Source organism: Eptatretus burgeri, chromosome 10 (assembly GCF_056783735.1).
Source record: "Eptatretus burgeri isolate ZD-2024b chromosome 10, Ebu_testis_v1, whole genome shotgun sequence".
Taxonomy (NCBI): Eukaryota; Metazoa; Chordata; class Myxini; order Myxiniformes; family Myxinidae; genus Eptatretus; species Eptatretus burgeri.
The window spans coordinates 25,244,835-25,265,593 of NC_140970.1; the positions used below are offsets into that span (position 1 = coordinate 25,244,835).

The window sequence follows — 20,759 nt, forward strand, 5'->3', positions numbered from 1 at the left end:
AAGACTATAAAGTGCATCACACTTGCTTAGGTCAGGTCAGGTATGGGAGCATGTGCCAGAACAGCGCGTCGCTGCATCCACTTTCCGCCGGTACTCCAGGGGCCTCCGTCTGGCCATCCCCCAGGCAGATGCCAGGCCTAACCCCATCTCCTTGAGATGCTGGTCAACCTGCTGCAACCACGAGGAACGTGGTCGGCCCATTGGCCTCCTCCACTCACGAGACTCCCTCGCTGAGAGAATCTGGTGAGCAGGATCAGCATCAGGAAAACGAGCCACATGTCCATACAGCCGCAACTGACGCTCACGGACGATGCAGGTAACAAATCTCATCCGAGTCTCTCTCAGCAACCGCTCGTTGGACACAAAATCTGACCAGCGATAGCCAAGGATTCTCCGAAGAGACCTGGTACCAAACAAATTAAATCTCCGTCTCAGATCCTTAGAGCAATACTGGAAGCACCAAGGACCTAAAGACTCGGACTTTCGTCCTCCCACACAGGTACCGGCAACGCCACACCCCATGATCAATTGAATCCGTGACTCCCCAGGCCCGACCGAGACGTCTATTGACCTCTGACTCACAGCCAGCAGAGACATGAATATCACTGCCAAGGTAAGTGAATCTCTCCACGACCTCAACATCCTCACCACAAACAGACATAGACAGGACAGCAGCATCCAAGATGTCATTGAAAGCCTGGATCTTAGTTTTGACCCAAGAAACCCGTAATCCCAGCGGCTCCGACTCCTCATTCAGCACCTCGAAGGCCCCCAAATGGATATCTAAAGTCTCCGCAAAGATGACTGCATCATCTGTGAAAATCAAGGTCCGAGATCTTGACATTCCCAAACGATGCACCGCAACTTGATCTTTCCGACATCCTCCCTAAAATCCAGTCCGTACAAGTGCTGAAAAGTGTGGGGGCCAGTACACACCCCTGACAAACTCCAGTAACAACTGGAAATAAGTCAGAGATGGTACCACCACACTTCACAGCACTCTCAGTACCAGAGTAGAGTTCAGACATCAGATCGATCAGTTTTGGTGGCACCCCACGAAGACCAAGAATCCTCCAGAGGGCATCCCGATTTGCTGAATCGAACGCTTTACAGAGATCAACATAGGCTGCAAGCAAGCTATGCCGAAACTCTCATCTGTGTTCAGTGAGGACCCGAAGAGCAAGGATACAGTCAATCGTTGACCTCTTTGGTGTAAAGCCTGACTGCTCTGGACGCTGGTGCTCAAGCAGATGGTGGCGAACCCTATCAATAATTATTCGAGCAAAGACCTTGCCCGGCATTGAGAGCAGCGTTACCCCTCGGTAGTTGTTGCAGTCTTGGCGATCACCCTTCCCTTTCCAGAGAGGGACAACAACACCCTTCTTCCAATCACTTGGGATGATGCTTGTGTTCCAGGCAGAGCACAAAACTGCATGCAATGACACGAGTGCAGCATTTCCACCAGCCTTGAGAAGTTCAGCATGGATGCCACAGATCCCTGGAGCTTTACCCCATTTCAACCGGTTCACCGCAGCCCGTGTTTCCACAAGCGAACGTGGACCACAGTTGATTGGAGGGTCAGCAACGGGGATTGTAACACCCTTGATGTCCAACTCGACAGCTGGGGGATCAGCCCGATACAACCGCTCAAAGTAACCGGCTCAGCAGACCTTCACTTTAGACTCCTCTGTCAAGAGCCAACCACTCTACTCTAACTGTAGTGCTCCGAGGGATGGGCTTGGATGAATGCAATGCGCGAATTCCCCTGTAAGCGGGACGAGAAACACCTGTCCACAGGTGATGCTCTACCCACTCACAGATTCCTCGCATATAGGCCTCCTTGTCCACCCTTAGTGTACGTACAGTTTTCCGCCTTTGCTCCCTGAACAGCTCAGCTCTGCCATTCAGCCTGGCCCTGCGACTCTGGTCAATGGTATCCAATGTTCCTTGAGAGACAAAATTATTCTTTGTCCTGCGGTGAGTTCCAAGACATCCACTGGCAACATCAAGGACGGTGGTCTTGAAGGTAATCCACAACTCTTCAGGACCCCCCAAAGCACCCAGACACCCCAAATGTCCACTCAGCCTGTTCGCAAACTCCTCAGCTACTCTCTCATCCTTGAGCTTGCCAACATCCAGCCTCGGCTGGGATGGTACCATTCTCCAGGATTTAAGGTGCAGCTTTAGAGTTGCTCCAACAAGCCGGTGGTCAGTATTGAGGAACTGAGCACTCCGATAGACCCTGCAGTTCTGGATCATCCTCCAACGACCATCAACGAGGACATGGTCAATCTCCTTTGCCACACCGCCAGCGTTGAAATACCAAGTCCAGCGATGAGCTTGTGGGCGCTGAAACCATGAACCAGCCACCCTAAGTCCATGACTTCTTGCAAAGTCAAGGAACTTAGTGCTATTCTGGTTTATAGTTCCTGACCCATGGGGACCAACACATGTCTCATAACCATCCCTATCAGTTCCAGTCGATGCATTTAAATCCCCCAAGACGAGAAGTGTATCTCGTCTGGGGCACTGATCAACCACAGACTCGAGTGTGGCGTAGAATGTGTCCTTCGCAGTGAGGTCACTCGCCTCAGTCGGAGCATAGACAGAGACCAGGGAAATGACACCTAAGGAGTGACGAATCCTTAGTCTCATAATACGCTCGTTGACCGGTGTTACCTCAATTATCATTGGGGTCAGCTTATTGGACACAGCTACAGCAACTCCTTGGGTATGGTAACCATCAGAGTGACCAGACCAATAGTAGGTGTAACCACCCACCATTATCTCTCCGCAATCCGGTCTCCGAACCTCAGAGAGTGCTGCAAAACCGATGTCCAAACGCTTGAGCTCAGATGATAACAGACAGGTGATCATACTCTCTTAGGGATAGGACATTCCAGGCACCCACCCGAAGGGACCGCCTCAGGTTAACCCAAGGAGACCGCCGTCTGGTGGACGACACCTCAGCACCACTCCGACACACTCTCCCGCAATCTGACCCAGGGAGGTAACCCCGTGGTTTCCCTCCTTTCATCAAAGATTGGGGGTCCCGAAGGCTTTGCCACAATTCCGTCATCCGTGAGCTGCCCTGCGAAGGGAAGCTGCACAGGATGTACTCCCACGGAGTGGGTTTTCAGATTTTTTTGCGTTTCTGTGTTTTGCAGAATGAAGGGTTTTACGGTGGCCGGAGTGCAAATCCTGTCACCAACCTCCCAATAAAAAGTAACCCAACTGCAGGAAGACGGCCGCAGACACAGTTGGGCACTAGATATGGATGGCCGTTGGCTCACAAGGAGCTCCTCCGCCCTTTGCTTAAGCCGCACTTGCTTAAGATGCCTGGAAAGCGACCCTATAGTGACAGTGGCAGCAGCAGTGCAAAGATAGCCCATAAAGCAATTACTTTAGAGGTTAAAATTGATGTATTAAGGTTTGACAAGGGTGTAAAAGATAAATAGTCCTGTATTTTAATAAAGTTTGCTGCATTAATATGCGTATTTGTTTTCACATTGTCGAGTTAAGATTTTGTTCCGCAGGATCCCATCTCCACTTATATAATAGGAGTGTATGGGATAATTACATTTGATATATGGAAATTCACCTAACGGAAAGATTATATGGAATGTAACCCATCCATATAATCGAGGGAGTACTGTATACACACTTGTCTACTGTTGTGGAAATGGCTCTTCAGAGTTGATACCATTTAGTATAGTTCAGTTATTTCCTTAATGAATGTCTCAGCATAAGTATGACGTAATTAATCGTCATATTAGACATGTGTTGCTTATGTAATAGTTAGATGCTGCTTCCCCCCTCTTAATGTCTGTAATGTCTAAAATTACCGATCCTTTTGACCCCAGTTTAATGTCCTTATCTTTGTAAATCTGTCATAAATTTTCTTTAAAAGGTTTTGCTCGGCCTTGCAGCACTAGTTTTGGTGCAAAAGGAAACTTGATGGGAATGCAGTCAGTGTTGTTGGCAGGTGCCAAAGTGAAAGGGCCACGGGCTGGGCCCAAGCCCAATGGTGAGTGAGGGGGGGAGGGGGAGGAGCACGGTGCACCGACAATGTTGAGATATCTCGAAGGGATAAAAAGGTGGAAGGACAGATGTGGAGAGTTCTCGGGAAACTTCGGAGGAGAAGCTTCGACCCCTACTCATTCCCAGTGAGTCAGAGCCATGCCCCACCGGAGCCAAGGCCATGCCATTTCCTCTACTCAGTCAGTGGACAAGCAGGAAGATTCGGTGCAGGGACAGCGGGAAGCACAAGCCAGTGTCATCGCAGCAGCAGAAAAATGAACAGTTGCTAATGGCTATGTTTACCGAGATGATGGCTAAGATTGAGACTGGGCAGGCAGAGCTGAGGCAGGAAATGAGGGTAAATGGCAACAGGCTGGCAGCTGTCCATGGAGAGCAGCAAGCAATGGTGGAAAACCTGGCAAACATGTGGTGGGAGATGGTAGTCAGTCAGGTCAGGACGATAGAGGGGATTAGGGCCACACATAGGACTCCCAGGAAATCAACAAAAGAGGGGGAAATTAGGAGTAAAAGGAACTCACACAGACCAGGGCAGGAACAGAGGAAAGAGATAGTGCCAGTGGGAACAGAAATCTAATTAAAATGGGAGACAAAATTTGGAGTCAATTTGAGATCGAGGTGGAGCGAGATATAGGGGAAAATAAGACAGAGCACAGGAGCACTACAGTCCAGTATTTAGTAGCCAGGGCCAGGAGGTTAAGAAAAGTGAGCGAGCAGGCCCTGGCTGAGGATGTTAAATTATGTGCTGGGATGGATTTGTGCAAAATGTGTGTGACCATGCAGGTGATGCAAGATTCTGTGCCAAGAGAACTGGTGGAGAATCACGATTGCAGGGTGGAGCCAATGGCCAGCCACCAACAGGTACATGGACACACGGGACAATGGTGTGAATGGGGAGCAGGTCCAGTTAACAGAGTTTGCGACAGGGATTCTCCATTGGGAGGTGTGTGAGCCTGTGTGTGAGCCTGTGAGTGCGGTATGCGAGCCGCACGCATCAGCTGCCCAAACTGATTATGCCTATTTCTGCATTGTCTGATGTACCATGCTGTCTTTGTTCTTCACCATAAGATTTATGTTCAAGCTCCCTTATGGGCCTTACTGTCTTGATTGTTAATGAGGTATATTTGTTAATGACGGAGCATCGGCTACTTGAGCAGTCTACCAATGATACACCAAAAATGTAATTTGACACTCCCTATACGTCTTTATTTCAAGCCTCATTTCCCTTTTGTCTTTGTTTTTCTCCTCTACCCTCGTCCTTATTTTTGTAAAAAAAAAATGATAAAATAATAATAATCCCAATCGCCCTCCCTTAATCTCCTGAGCCATTTTACAAAATCAGAATCTTGCTCCAGAACCCTATGTCAAGTCCAGCATTTTATACCCATTGTGGCAATGCAGCGATGTTATTCCCAGCTTGTTCACGATTCTGCTCACTTTCTAGCAAGCACAGCAACATTCCGCCTTTTTAGTGGATAATATTTTTCATTTCAATTCTTCACATCTGTAAGTTTTAAAAGTTCAAAAAAGTATGTTCCCTGTCGAAACAATTAATGACGTCCCCATCTCACAACTTTAACATAACAATGAAAATGAAGTGAACTGCTAAGTGATTATTATAAACAAGCTTGTGAAATTATCACTGGCACATCAACTTAATTGCTCGCTCATAAGATTGCAAAAATTATAAAATTTGGCATATATGATGATCATTATACGATTAAAATAGCTCAATAATGTAATGTCACCAATATCGGTGGTGATGTCACTCTGCATTAACCACTGAAATCACTTCATCAATAAAATATTATTATCTTGGAAGCTAAATATGAATTGCAGCAGCTAAATATACAACTACCAAATCCATTACCCAAATCCTTTGTTTTTTAAAAAAATCTAAGACTACCTGTTTGTTTTAAACTCACCTATAGTACGTGAGAAGTGCACGGTCATCTTGGTTACCATCTCGCGAGTCCTGTGCAAGATCCCTGATGCTTTTGCTCCTTTGTTGACCTTCTTTGTCAGTCCACAAAAGCCATACTTCCTCCATCTCCTCTTCTCCCATCGATGGTTCACCAACCATGCCCTCCACTTCCATTGCGACACGTGACAAAATCAGTCTGATGGGCACAGCAGTGTGGTTAGAACCAGCAGTCCACAAAGGAACAAGTAAATACAAGGAAACTTGTGCACAGGATGAAGTAATTTGGCACATAATGCCTGTTTTGTTGGTGTTTTGTCATCGAACCACCCCACTCTACACTTAACCCCAATCAGGGAATTCGCTGGTGCAACCAACACACAAAGGCCTATTATTTTCTGAAGTTACAAAAGAGACCTTTAATGTGCACAACCCAAACGTAGACATGACAGGCGGCTTTAGGTCCCCACCTGAAAGGGAGTATGCTTAGAGATGCACAGTGGCAAAGTATGCTTAGAGATGCAGTGCTTCCTGCTGGCAATGCACAGGAACAGCAATTTCTTTATTTACTCACGTCAGTTCCATCCGGGATCAAACCCAGACGAGACAACTCAATGGCAGATCTATCAAATTAATTATCCCAAATACCCCAAAGGCCTTAATCTTGATCCAGTGTGCGAGTGTCTCAATGATTCGCTGATATCTTAAACCGAATATCTCATGAAGTATCTCGTATCGTAATTGGATGTCAACACCATTTAGCATTCAAACAATATGAATTCAAATGACTTTCGGTCAATGTAAAAACTTAAATTTGGACCAAATAAGAATTCCACTTTTGGAGGAAAAACAACAAACTGTTAAAATGAAATAGATGACAATTGCTTATATTTCTCTTTTTAAAAAAGTGACCGCACACGGTTGCACAATGTTTTACAACAAATAAATAAATGAATCTTACTTGGTTTCTATAAGAATGTCTGAATTTCGCTCGCTGAGTACAGACTTGCAGATAAGTTCCTGGGTGATGGGAATGGCTGTGTTATTGGACACACAAAGGTCGGACAGGTAATCCAGGAACCTGCATTGCAGAAAACAGCATGATTGTTGAAGTTTCCTCGTCTCTATGGCATGAACAATTCATAAAAGCAATATCAGTGGAGTTGATAGCTTATTCTGGGTTTCCAGAAACAGGTAGTGGAACTCGTGATAATGTTGAATGAACATCAATAACCAGTTGTTAAGACTGGCCTGTGGTGATAGCAATTGGTTTGGTATTGGGAAAAGTGTTCATCAAGGTTGTAATTTGTAACTTGAATTGTTTAGTGCACAGTGGCCTGCAAAAATATTCACCCCTTACCAATCATGTCACATTTAGAATAATTATGAATTATGTAGAAACAATTTTTCCAAATGAAATTTATATTTAAAACTGAAGAGATCAAACTAAACACTGTTATAGTTGAAGGAGGTTACATGTCTGGAATACCTGAAAACAAACATGTACAAATCAAAATTCCATTTGTTGTAAAAGTATTCGGCCCCTTAAGTCAGTACTTGGTCGAAGCACCTTTTACAGCAATGACTGCTATGAGTATTTCTGGGTGGGTCTCTACCTGCTTTGCACAGTGAGATTGTGAAATCATTGTCCATTCTTCACATGAAAATTCCTCTAGTTCTGCCAAGTATGATGGGGATTGTTAACCTCCGCCATCGAAGATCGGAGGTTACTGTTTTCACCCCTTTCTGTTTGTTACTTACGAAATCGAAAGATTTCATCAGTATATTGATCACTTCCGTTTCTGTTTGTTTGTTTGTGTGTTTGTTATCTTGCCAAAACGAAGTTTTTGCAAGATCTGTTACTTGGTAAGCTTTTTTGTTTGTTTGTCTGTAATCATTGGATTTTTCACCTTCATATCACTCTGTTGAGCACAATTCTCATCGGAAACTCTTGTGGGTACACATATCATAGTATTATTACAATACCCTTCAGCACACATAAAGGTCAAGGTCAAGGTCACTTTGCAGTAAATCATGGAGGTCGACGAAACCCTTATTTTTTGAGTAATTTTCATCGAATCATCTCCAAACTTTATGGGAATGTAGTATATGGTCTGGCGCTCAGATGATTAGTTTTTGGTGGCGATTGGCCGTGACCTTCATGATTAGCGCCTGAGGTCAAACATATTTGACCCCAAGGTCAAATTTTCAAGTTTTAGGAACCAGATCGTATAGTACCTCAAATTGAACACCTCGATGAGTGCTTTCTTGATATGTCAAGCTTGAGACATTATGACGTCATTTGGTGATGTTATGAGGCAAACGCATATTTTTCATGGTTATTCTGTAGAACGATTCTCATCGGAATCTCTCGTAGGCAGAAATTCCTCAAGGAGTTGCTCCTGGTGGATAGCAGCTCTGCTCACCTCAGTGTGACCTTAAAGAAGTCACATGTGGTCACCTTTTGGCAAGATACGGGTCACCCTGAGGGTGACATTGGTTTTTCATTTGTGTGTTTGTTACTTACGAAATCTAAAGATTTTGTAAGTACATATATTGATGCCTTCCGTTTCTGTTTGTTTGTTTGTTTGTTTGTAGGCACGATAACTCGAGAATGGAAGAAGCTACCAATGTCAAATTACACCACGTGATTCAGGTGGGTGATGGCTCGTGCTGATTAGATTTTTGTCAAAATCGGTCAAAGGTCAAGGTCACGGTGAGGTCAAATATTCGATTTTTGATGGTTTGGTACAGATAACTCGAGAACGGAGGAAGCTACCAATGTCAAGTTACACCACGTGATTCAGGAGGCTGATGGCTAGTGCTGATTAGATTTTGGTCAAAATCGGTCAAAGGTCAAGGTCACAGTGAGGTCAAACATCCAAAAAATGATAACTCGAGAATGGAAGAAGCTTCCAATGTCAAATTACACCACGTGATTCAGGAGGGTGGTAGCAAGCGCTGATTAGATTTTGGTCAAAATCAGTCAAAGATCAAGGTCACAGTGAGGTTAAACATCCAAAACATTCGATTTTTGATGGTTTGGTACAGAATCATCGTAGAAACTTCTGGTTTGTGTCGCTACCTTCTCAAGAGACAGCTTTTATTAGACAAGGTCAGAGGTCAAGTTGACGATTTCGTAAGTACCAGTCTATGACTGCTTGTTTGTTTGTTTGTAGGCACGATAACTCGAGAATGGAAGAAGCTACCAATGTCAAATTACACCAAGTGATTCAGGAGGGTGTTGGCTAGTGCCGATTAGATTTTGGTCAAAATCAGTCAAAGGTCAAGGTCATAGTGAGGTCAAACATAATTCCGTAAATTCATGTGGAGAAATGGAGTATTTTTGCTTCGCTCGATGTTACGAGTTCGTTTTAACTTCGATTTTAATTTTGTTTTCGGTTTTTGTAATCGCTTAGGATGCTTAAAACTCGGTTGTCGAAATTCTAGTAAAAATCGGATGTTTTGGAGACGTTTTAAGATTGTATAAAAAATATTTCACTCGACGCGTCACAGGTCGTCATGTGATGCAGTGCGCTCGAGCAGACGCGTCGTTGAGTCACGTAAAGGTTTTCCGTGTGCGCGTTGACGGTGTTTTCGATAAAGATGGTGTTTAAAAGTCATTTTTTTATCCCAATAAAGGTTATCGTCGCATGCCTGACTCGCTGAGCCGTCGGATTATGTAAAGATTGTTGGTGGATGGCCGAATATTACGGTTTTGTGACTTTGATAAAATAATATTAAATAATTGCGTGGAGAAATGGAGATTTTTGCTTCGCTCGACGTTACGAGTTCGTTTTAACTTCGATTTTAATTTTGTCTTCGGTTTTTGCGACCGCTTAGGACGCTTAAAACTTGGTTCTCAAAATTCTGGTAAAAATCGGATGTTTTGGAGACGTTTTAAGATTGTATAAAAATATTTCACTCGACGCGTCACGGGTCGTCACGTGATGCAGTGCGGTCGAGCAGACGCGTCGTTGAGTCACGTAAAGGTTTTCCGTGTACGCGTTGACGGTATTTTCGATAAAGATGGTGTTTAAAAGTCATTTTTTTTTATCCCAATAAAGGTTATCGTCGCATGCCTGACTCGCTGAGCCGTCGGATTATGTAAAGATTGTTGGTGGGATGGCCGAATATTACGTTTTTGTGACTTTGATAAAATAATATAAAATAATTGCGTGGAGAAATGGAGATTTTTGCTTCGGTCGACGTTAGGATTTTTAATGGTTTGGTACAGAATCATCGTAGAAACTAGTGGTTTGCGTTGCTACCTTCTCTAGAGACAGCTTTTATTAGACAAGGTCAGAGGTCAAGTTGACGATTTCGTAAGTACCAGTCTATGACTGCTTGTTTGTTTGTTTGTTTGTGAACAGTATTACGGAAAAACCCCTTGACACGGATTTCGACGACACAGTGGGGGGGGGGGGGGGTTCGGTATGGTCCAAGGATCATTCCATTAGATTTTGGACTTGGTCCCCCTCCAAAAAAATTTTAGAGAAAAAAAATGTTTTTTTTGCATTTCTACATGTTTTAAGTGATTTCCAAACCCCCCCCTCCCAAAAAAAAAAATTGTTTGAGAAAAAAAAATTTTTGCAACTTTTTTTTCAACAAAATTTCGATTTCTTTTTTTTGCATTTCTACAATGTTTTAAGTGATTTCCAACCCCACCCCCCCAAAAAAAAATGTTGGAGAAAAGAACTATAACTGTCAGCACTGTTGACATCATATTTAATGAATAAGATATAAGGTTCACTTGAGTGACCCAGCAGAAGTGCCGGCGGAGGTTTTGCACTCTCCCGAGTGCTCCCCCTCTAGTTGAAAGACTGCAATCTTCAAGTCTCAACATAAATGTTCAATTGGGTTCAAATCAGGACTTTGACTGGTCCACTCAAGAACATTTATTTTCTTCTTATTCAGCCATTCTTCGAAAGAAACCTTTAATGTGCGCAACCCAAACGTAGACATAACTTTAGCTTTGTGTTTTGGATCATTGTTCTGCTGAAATGTGAATCTCATACCCACTTTAACATTTATGGCTGACTCGAGCGGGTTTTCATCAAGGATTCTCCTTTACTTTGCACCATCCATTGTCCCTTCTATCGTGACAAGCTTGCCAGTCCCTGCTGATGAAAAGCAGCCCCATAACATGATATGCTGCCACCACCATGCTTGGCAGTAAGGATGTTGTGGACTGGGTGATTTGCAGTGTTCGGCTTGCACCAGACGTAATGCTTTGAATTTAGACCAAAACGTTCAATTTTTGTCTTGTCGGACCACAACACCTTTCTCCACATGCTTGCAGTATCATTAAAATGCTTTTTCACAAACTCCATATGAGCTTTTAGATGCGTCTTTTTCAGTAATGGCTTCTTTCTTGCCACCTGTCCATAGAAGCCAGCTTTATGAAGGGAAGGGGATATTGTTGACCGATGAACACCGATCCCATCTCAAACATAGAGCCTTGTAGATCTTTCAGTCATTGTTGGATTTACAGGGACATCACGAACCAGTTTCCTGCTTGCCTGACTGCTGAGTTTGGATGGGCAACCTGATCTGGGTAGCGTCTGCATGGTATGATGCGTCTTCCACTTCTTAATGATGGATTTCACTATATTCAAAGGGATAATGAGTGAATTTGAAATCTTCTTATAACCCTCTGCTGAATGGTGCTTCTCCACCACTTTATGTCTGACTTCTTTGGAAAGCTCCTTGGTCTTCATGTTTGCCTTGTTGGTTGACCAAGTGAGTTGCACCTTAAAATTCCTGAGATATGTGGGGGAACTTAATTTTTTTTAATGAACCACTAATTACGTACAGCTGAAACCTATTAAATGGAAGACACATTGTATGAAGTGTAATGGTTGAAAAAAAGACAAAGAATATTAAAAACGGATTTCACCTGTTTTGTAACCTTTCAAAATTCAAACAAATAATTTGCTCCTGATGTATTAGGGTTAATTAGGCAAAGGGGTTGAATATTTATTTAAATGAGGATCATCTGATTTTCTCTGCTAATCTAACTTATTCACATTTTATCTGCATTTTTTTCATCTTCATCAGCTTCATCATTTTTTCAGCTTCATCACTTTGGATTAGTTTCTGAAGACTCCATATGTTAAGTTTGATTTGAAAGCATCTTGAAATAAGCTCAGGTGGCATCAAAATGTGAAAACTTTGGAAGGGAGTGAATACTTTTGCAGGCCACTGCACAGTATGCAGAATACATCAAGAGAACAGCTCCTACTGATTATACTGCCAGAATTTCCACTGAAGGTTGAAAACTCAATAACTTTTAGAAATGTAGATGATAGTACTCTGGTAGTTACAAAGACAAATTATAGTAATGATTGTGAAACATTTGGTGGAAAAACCAATTATTAGAGTGGCTGGAGAAGAAGACAAGATTATAAACCAGTTCAATTATTTGGGAGCCATTGTATCAAATGATGGTGGAGGCTCAACAGAGATATGAAAAAGAATAGGAATGGCAAAATATCTGAGTGATGAAAAAATTATGGAAAGATCATAGCATCAGTAAATTCACCAAGATTGGATGAGTAAAAACTCATTTTTCCGATCGAAATCTATGCATGTGAAACATGAAGAATAAATGGAGTGGTTCGAAGGAAAATCTCCAGGCTTTAGAGTTGTGGTGCTGGCATAAGCTGCTACATATCTCGTGGACAGCCAGAAAGAATCAATGAAAGTGCCGTAGAGGAGAATGGACTAATGGACAAGGCTGTGCAGCATAATTACAATATTATGGACACATCAAATTTTCTGATCCTGAGTACAGTGAAAGGGTGTAGCAGTAGGCTTCTACACCCTTCCATTTACCTCGCTTTACCCTTTACCCAACAGCTAGCAGCTAGACAAAGTTAAGATGGACAGATGGTGTAAAAGGTCTGATGGACCTGCCGATGAATGAATATTGCAGAAGAGCTCAGAATCATGTGGAGTGGTGTAGTTTCATCAAAGATACCACGACTGATCAACGATGATCAGAACTACGATGACTGATAAATTGATGTAATGCAGGTTCAACATGTGATGACAACTGTGACCAATTAAACAATTCCGTGTCCCACATGTTGAATTTTTTAAACAAGATGTGCATTAGAATTTTGGAATTAAAGACTGACCACTCTCATGCTCCATGAGGAATTAATGGGCAATATCAGAGCTCGAAACACCTTACAGTTGCTGAATCTCCAACTAAAACCAAAATATTTCAGTCTCATGAATAATTTTAACCTCCAGCAAATATCTGCTTCCGAATTTCAGACTGCTTTTAAACTTGGAAGACTTATAAGGATAGGACAAGTACCGTGTGACGTACAGTCAGGTATACACTGAAATCTGGATGTCCAAGTCGATGCCATTGTTGTGTTACTTCTGAGCACATTTACAACATTCTTTCAGTTTGACAACAGCCGTTTGAAACTGGGGCAATCTGGCTGTCCTCGCTGTTGGCACACTACGATGATAAATACATGAACATCAAATTTTTAATGAATAGCTTGGATTTAATCAGTAAATTATATCAGTGAGGGTGTCTTAATAGCCAGTGGCAACATGGCGTGTTTTAATAGGTTTGCGAAGTCTGCGCATTACAGGATTTGTAATATTGGTAAGGCTTTGCGATTCAATAGCATTCCGCGAGAAGATTTTCCCATCTGCATTATAATTGAGTGACATTAAAGAAAAGCAGCAGAATGGAAAACACCAGGCAGTCACGAGATTTATCAAATCAACTAATGATGAAAATGATAATAAAAAGATATCTGCAATAATTTTGCTGGAGCTGACAAGTCACATCGATAAGACAGCAATTATTGACTGCCCAAGCTTTTGGTATACTTTTGAGTGGGGAAGATACCTTTCTGATGGAAATTGTAATGAGAATCTCCCCTGGCATTGGGTTCAAGGAGCATGTTGACCACTTCAGGCCTTCGTTTATCAGAGAACTCAAAGCAACTCATTCCCAATATGCTGCTGCTGAAGATGCCATTACCATCCTAAACTTGACCTTCCTAGACTTGAAGTCTTTATGATTCAATAAATCTTTATGACTTTATGACTGAAGTCTTTATGACTCTACAAAATCACCATCATGATTTTGAGGCAAAAATAATCTCCGATTATACATTGGCTCCATCCCTTGCCAGGAAAGAGAAATCAGACTATCCTATGTACAATGTGCCTGTAAAATGGATGTATTTTTTAATAATGTAGAGAACATAATGAAATTTTGATGCACTGATGCTCAAATGAAGATGTGTCGATCCTTGAGTGATTTAAAGAAAAATCAGTGCTTGTATCCTTGCACTCTCAGCACATAATACTGGATTATCTCAGTTCATGTGCAGCTTCAACTAAATTGTGAATTCTCAAGAGCATTTGCAAATAGAAATGTAGCTTAGATGAAGGCCTATGTCTTGCTGCTTCCTCTCATGTGATTTGTCTGGATAATTAACCACGAATGCTTGCCTGGATTAGTGGTCATACCGGACTCAATGACAATGATTGGAGCATCTGCTCTGAGTCTGGTAGTCAGAAGTTTGAACTCCGGCTGAGTCATACCAAGGACTTTCATCATGGTAAATGCTGCTTCCTTGCTTGATGTTCAGCATTTAAAAAGGATAGACCATGGACAACCATAGGTTTGCAACCATTGTGTAGGTTTGATGGGTCTAATCCATCCATTGGGACTATACTCTGTGCAGAGCGTTGGTGCTACCTAAGCAGTCTCCTTGGCTATTGGGCACAATCCTGGACAGGTCGCCACTCCGCCACAGAGATACCAGCAAGCTGGCACTCATTTTGCCAACATCGGAAGGATGACAGGCAGAGTCAACCCCATCTGGTATTAATTCAACAGCTGAGTGGGATTTGAATTGAGGATCCTGGGATCCCAAGCCCACTACACTAACCATTAAGCCAACACCAGGCAAATGGGTGTAATGGCATGCTGCATATGGCCTCCTCTTGCGATGAAGTTCCTTGGAAGGACCATTCATTCATTTGTTTGTTTGTTTGTTTGTTCAGGTCTGAGAAAATATTGAGCAGGAGCATGCTGACACATTCCATTTTTTGTTTACAGAGTCAAGGCCCGTGGAAGAGCTAGAACACTAGAACACTCAACGGATCTGGATTCAACAAGACAAAAGGAACAATGGAGATGTTGGTGGGGAGGTGCACCAACAGTGAAATTGAAGGACAAAGTAAAGGGAGACTTGGACAAACAATGGGTGTGGGGAGGAATGAGGGAAGGGGCAGGAAAAGATACATGGGTGTGCAGGATTGATACAGAAGGAAACTCTCAGGAAGGAAAAACTAAATTTGGAAGGAAGAGGGCTTGGGGATGTGGTTAACGAGGATAGCAAAGATCATGGTTTTGGATTGGGGACAATCTGAGATGGTGTGAACAGCTGTCTTGAAGACCTGGAGGGAAGAAAGGCATTGAAGAGAATGTGGAAGTTGATTCCACAGGTTGGAAAAAAGAGGAACAAATGAGTGGAAGTGAGCAGTGATACTGGATTTAGGTAGATTCACCAGAATCTACCAGTGTGCGCGCTGCAGAAAAGTTGATAGTGAACAGTGTTCGCCTTGCAGAAACCTGGAGAGGGCAAAGCATTGAAAAAGCAGAGGGAGCAAGACCAGAAAGGAGGCGGTATGTGCGATCAGGACAAATTCTGAGCCAAATTACAGTAAAACGACAGACTTGTCTTCAAATTCATGTTCCGATTCGTGTTCAAAATATAACATTCAATTTAAATAAGCTGTTCCTCCATCATAAACTGACGATCATAAACTGATAAGAGAGACTGAAGGACAGACGGACGGACAGACATAAAACAATTGCTCAACCCCGTTTTTCACTTCACCTGTGCAGGGTAACAAGTCTATCAATCTCCAAATTAAATTGCAAATCATTAAAAGCATGGACAATTGGACAAAGCATGGACAAATGTCAATGTGTTCTCACCATACAATCAATAAATGCTATTGCTCTAAACTCAAAGTCAAGAAGGTCAAGGATGCATGACCAACAAGTATGATGACAAAATAACCTGACTAACAATTAAAATCCAAAGAAAGAAATTGCATAGCCATTCGATTTTTGACCAACATTAAGGGAGCCATAAAGAAATGAAGAATAGCAAGTCAGATGGACTGATCGACCGGCAATTACAGTGACGAAACGGAATAAGCAAACAACCAGTCGGTCGTTGAGCTGCAAGAATATGACATGCACATACCTTGGTTCACGGTTCTTGCGAACCAAAGAAATGAAAGTCTCAATCTCCGCAGCGGTGATGTGACGCTCAAGAAGCTTGCGATTGTTGTGTAGCAGAGCGGTTATGGTGTCCTCTGCCAGGACATCATATCCGATCTGCTTCTGCATGAAGCCAAATTGCCTGGCGATATATTCCTACATACATGCAAGCAAATGTCATTACCATGCCAGCAAATATTATGACCTGTTAAGAAATAAAATGTATGAGTAATTACAGAAACTTCTTTATTTTGTTCTTGGTTTATAAAACTCAGTATTGAGCCCAAGAAGCTAATTTAGAACTGTTTATTAACAGATCAAAGGAACTTGCCATCTCTGAATCAAAATAAATTTTCAACCTGAAAACAAGCGACTCTTGTTTCACAAATATATTTTAAACATGGATGGCAAAACAATCGTTACAACTGAATACTGCCACTTACAGTTTTAGCTATAGATGACATCATCACCCACAAAAAGTTCCTAAATGTGTTATTATTAAATGGAAGTTAGATCTTTATTTTTTTAATCCGATAACTTTTATGTACTCATACAGAGGAAAGCAACAGAATATCTACAAAAATCTATGTTGTGAGTGTCTGTGTTGAGCCAACGAACTTGGAGGACCCACTTGATTTTTGCGGTAGTCTTGCTGTGAGTGACGTAACACACGATAGCAAAGACGACAAATGTGTCGAAAAGGAGCATGCCGTTGGTCTGCGAGCTCCTCCATGCGAAGCATCGGTCCATCACCACTGTCAATAAATGGTGCTTGGAGTAGCTTGAAGATCTAGAAATTGGGGTTAAAGGAATAAGCTGGCTCCAAAACAAAATTTGAAACAAAACTGCAGTGAAAGGCCCAAGGAATTTTAGCTCAAGAAGAATATTTTATTGTTCAGAATTTGTGTGAGTATGGTAAACGGCCAGACTCGGTGGTGTAATGGTTCGAGCATCTGCTTTGAATCTGGGAGGTTGGTCGTTCACAACCAACACCAGCCAAGTCTTATCAAAGACTTCAAAAATGGCATGTGCTGCTTCCTTGCTTGATTCTCAGCATCAACAGAGGGTAGAGTACTGACAAATAACCAAAGGTTGGCAACCATTGCGCAGGCTTGATGGGCCAAATGGCCTCCTTCTTTGTTGAATTTCCTTGTCGGGAACTCATATTGAAAGACACATTGTAATTTTTTTTGTAATTACATTTTATTGCTTTTACTGTAATAATAAAATTGGTAAATCAGTTAAGTGCTTTTTGAATTGGAAGCTTTATCTTATAAAAAAATCTAGGCTTGTGAAAGTGTGACATGATGAGGGGTACGAAACAGAGAGAAACAGAGAGGTGGAAACATGGTAACCTGAAAGAAAGAGGGGTGAGTTTGGTGAGGTAGGGTTAATATAGGTAGGAAATATCCCAGATAGGGATGGAGGTAACATGAGATGGTGGTGCAGCGCTTGCTTGAAACCCTGGATGGAATAGTGGGTTTTAATTGACTTTGGAAGGTGGTTCCAACAATGGGAGAAAAGCAGAATAAAGAAATTAACGTGGAGCATATATCCATCCATCCATCCATTGGGACCATACCCTGTGCAGAGCATTGGTGCTGCCTAAGCAGTCTCCTTGGCTATTGGGCACAATCCTGGATGGGTCACCACTCCGACACAGGATACCAGCAAGCTGGCACTCATTTTGGCAACCACGGAAGGATGACAGGCAGAGTCAACCCCACCTGGTGTTAATTCAACAGCCGAGCGGGATTTGAACTCAGGATCCTCAGATCCCAAGCTCACCACCCTAACCATTAAGCCAACACCAGGCATGAGCATATATATGGGTGACTGAATGACTCTTTAGCTAAATAAGTAATTACCTAGTTTTCAGGATAATTTATATAATACTTGCTGAAGAGCAAGCATAAGGCTAACAACCAAAGCAGAAAAAAAAGTTTTATTACCTCCACCACCGGAAGTGGATGGAGGTTATGTATTCACCCCTGTTTGTCAGTCTCTTTGTTTGTTTGTTGATGAGCAGGATAAAAGTGGTTGGATTTGGATGAAACTTGGTTGACAGTTTGGGTGTGTGACAAGCATGAATTGATTCGATGTTGGTAAAGATCCAGACGCAGATCCGGATCCGACTACTTCGAATTTTTAAAGTGATTCTTCACCATTGAGAGATAGTGCCAAAAACGATAAATTGCACGATATCTCAAAAAGTTTTAGACGAGTTCTGACAAAACTTGGTGGATGAGTTAGGTCGGTGACAAGAACAAGCTGATTATATTTTGGTTAAGGTCTGCATTCAGATCTGACCAATCAGTGGCATACAAAACATAAACTGTTCAGCATGGCAGAGGGATGCGCTACACCAAGTACCGTTCAAGTTAACGATGCAACATTGTATGAAGTGAATGGTTGAAAAGTTACTGCATATGCAGTACAGCTCAATAGTTTAATGACTTTTAAGGTAATTTTCAAGAAGTTTAAGTGCATGCAATGAACAAATGCTGCATACCTAATCAGAATACTGAAGTATTAAAAAGACAATATGCTGAATTCCAGACAAGAGATGCAAGCATTGACAATAATTATTTAAGAAAACGTTTCTTAGAACAGGGTTCAATTTTACATTTTGAGAAAGACCCAAAAGAGACTTCAACAGAAATGAAGTTTTAGCAAAGTGAAACACACCTGCTTCAGGATGTTCTGCTCTCTCATAAGTTTTTGGCGTTCCCGGTTTGGCTTCGTCACAACAATGTCAAGGACATCTTGACCAGAGCAGAGAACGTCTGTCACAAAGTAGACGAGATCTTCCAGGAGCTTGGTCACAAACCTGGAGTTGGGAAGAATGAATGAGGGGCTGGTAATGCTTGGATTTGAGGTTCTTGTGAAGATCAGAGTTAAGAGCTTCCAACCGTAGGTAAAGTCAGTGATATTTATACCAAGGGACAGGGTAGAAAGAAGAGTGTAAGAAGGGCAATAGATGTTCAAAAAAATAGAAAAATTATCCTTGAGACAGTTGTGTAAGTGAGGATTGAGCATGGGATGTGTGAGGTATGGTAGGATTTGTGAGCAAGTTGAAGGCATTGGACTATGCGCAATGCCAATGATGTATTTGAGATGCGTGCAGCGAAGCATTTGGCAAGACCTGCGTTCATTTTGAGTGATGGTAGATCGCTCCAATTTGCCAGCGATTGTCCCCAGGACTTTGCTGGCGTCGTTCGCAAAGTCCAGGTCTCTAACCTCGGCAGGAGATACTGGCACCACAGCAAATGCCTCCTTATCCTCCTTCCGGGAGCTGGTTCCTATCTGCAAAGTAAGGTTGGGTGAAGGTGTCTCAGAATTTCAGTTCTTCATTTAAAAGGTAGGATTAATTAGAACATATTAGCGAAATCATCGATGAAATTTGAATGTGAAAATAGTTAGATCAATACGGGTAGGTTAAAAGCGTATGAAGGTTGTTTGTAGGATTCTGAGGGAAAGTAGATATTTGGATTGAAGAGGGGATTGATTGAAGACTTTGCCTAAAGCAAATGTTTGGTTAAAAAAAGAAAAGCCTCAAAGGAATTTACAGGCATAATTAGGAAGACAAAAGGCCAAACATTACAAAACAAGATCAAAAAAAGAAGGAAACTAGAAACAGAAGTAAAGATGTAGGAATTTGCAAAGAAAAGTGAGAGGGTGTCCAGGATGATGAATCGGATGTTCATGTGGAATCGCATCCCTGAGGCAGTGCAATCTCACTCTTCCCTCAGGGCAATAAAGACAAAGCACACTATCATTTAATGTCGCGTTCCATCCCTACCCATGATATTTTATAACGCCACCACTTCCCCGTTATCACCCCCTCTTCCGCTGCAATCACTCTGCTTGTTTGCACACGTCTCCTTTCTTTATTTTCCATTCATTCATCGATCTGCTTGTGGTACCCGTTCCCCACCTCCAGAACCTTATATCCTACATCATTCCGAACTTTCACAGGCCGAGGCTTTGTGTAGAAAATTAAATTCTTACCCTGAGCATTACGGGTTTCTCCTCTTGCAAGTCGATCACGCTGCTGGTGCTGCAGACCCATGTGTTGGAACACAGGTGACGAAGACGCACGTACGAACTCCTTTGGGTACCATCGGGATGCAGTCGTATTAGAGCGATTAGATTGAGGGAAAACAACAAAACTAAAGTACAAACAAAGTGGGTTTATTCAGTAAACTCGGTTTCCAAGAGGAAATGGAAATCGAACATAGCTGAGACGTGTTGTTTATTGTCATTTTTGTTTCAATGTGCGCTCACAGTGCAATTGCAACTCTAAATTTGGAATAGAAACCCCAAACCAAATACCCCCCCTCCCCTCCACAGTCAATTTGAGTTGTGTGTGAAAACAAATAGGTTTAATTGTGTTTTTTGTTTTGCCACACAGTGGCCTTAAAACTGGAACCACGTAGGACGTCGACAATGCACATGACCTGAGGTGCAGGACCCTTTGAGCTGTTTCCACACAATATCTTCCAAACACAGCACTCGACA

The 20,759-nt window shown here is 42.4% G+C and overlaps 1 protein-coding gene across 1 annotated transcript in view; it reads right to left on the bottom strand.

Moving 5' to 3' along the window:
* The window catches only part of LOC147018114 (inositol 1,4,5-trisphosphate-gated calcium channel ITPR1-like), a 489,954-nt gene that overhangs the window by 336,406 nt on the left and 132,789 nt on the right, over positions 1–20,759 (bottom strand). The window contains exons 12-18 of the mRNA XM_085900071.1: positions 20,250–20,349; positions 19,384–19,544; positions 18,927–19,068; positions 16,870–17,028; positions 16,222–16,394; positions 6,921–7,040; positions 5,964–6,158 (exon numbers count right to left, since the gene is read on the bottom strand). Of these exons, the coding sequence (XP_085756197.1) occupies positions 5,964–6,158; positions 6,921–7,040; positions 16,222–16,394; positions 16,870–17,028; positions 18,927–19,068; positions 19,384–19,544; positions 20,250–20,349 (1,050 nt within the window). The remainder of the gene's footprint in view (positions 1–5,963; positions 6,159–6,920; positions 7,041–16,221; positions 16,395–16,869; positions 17,029–18,926; positions 19,069–19,383; positions 19,545–20,249; positions 20,350–20,759) is intronic.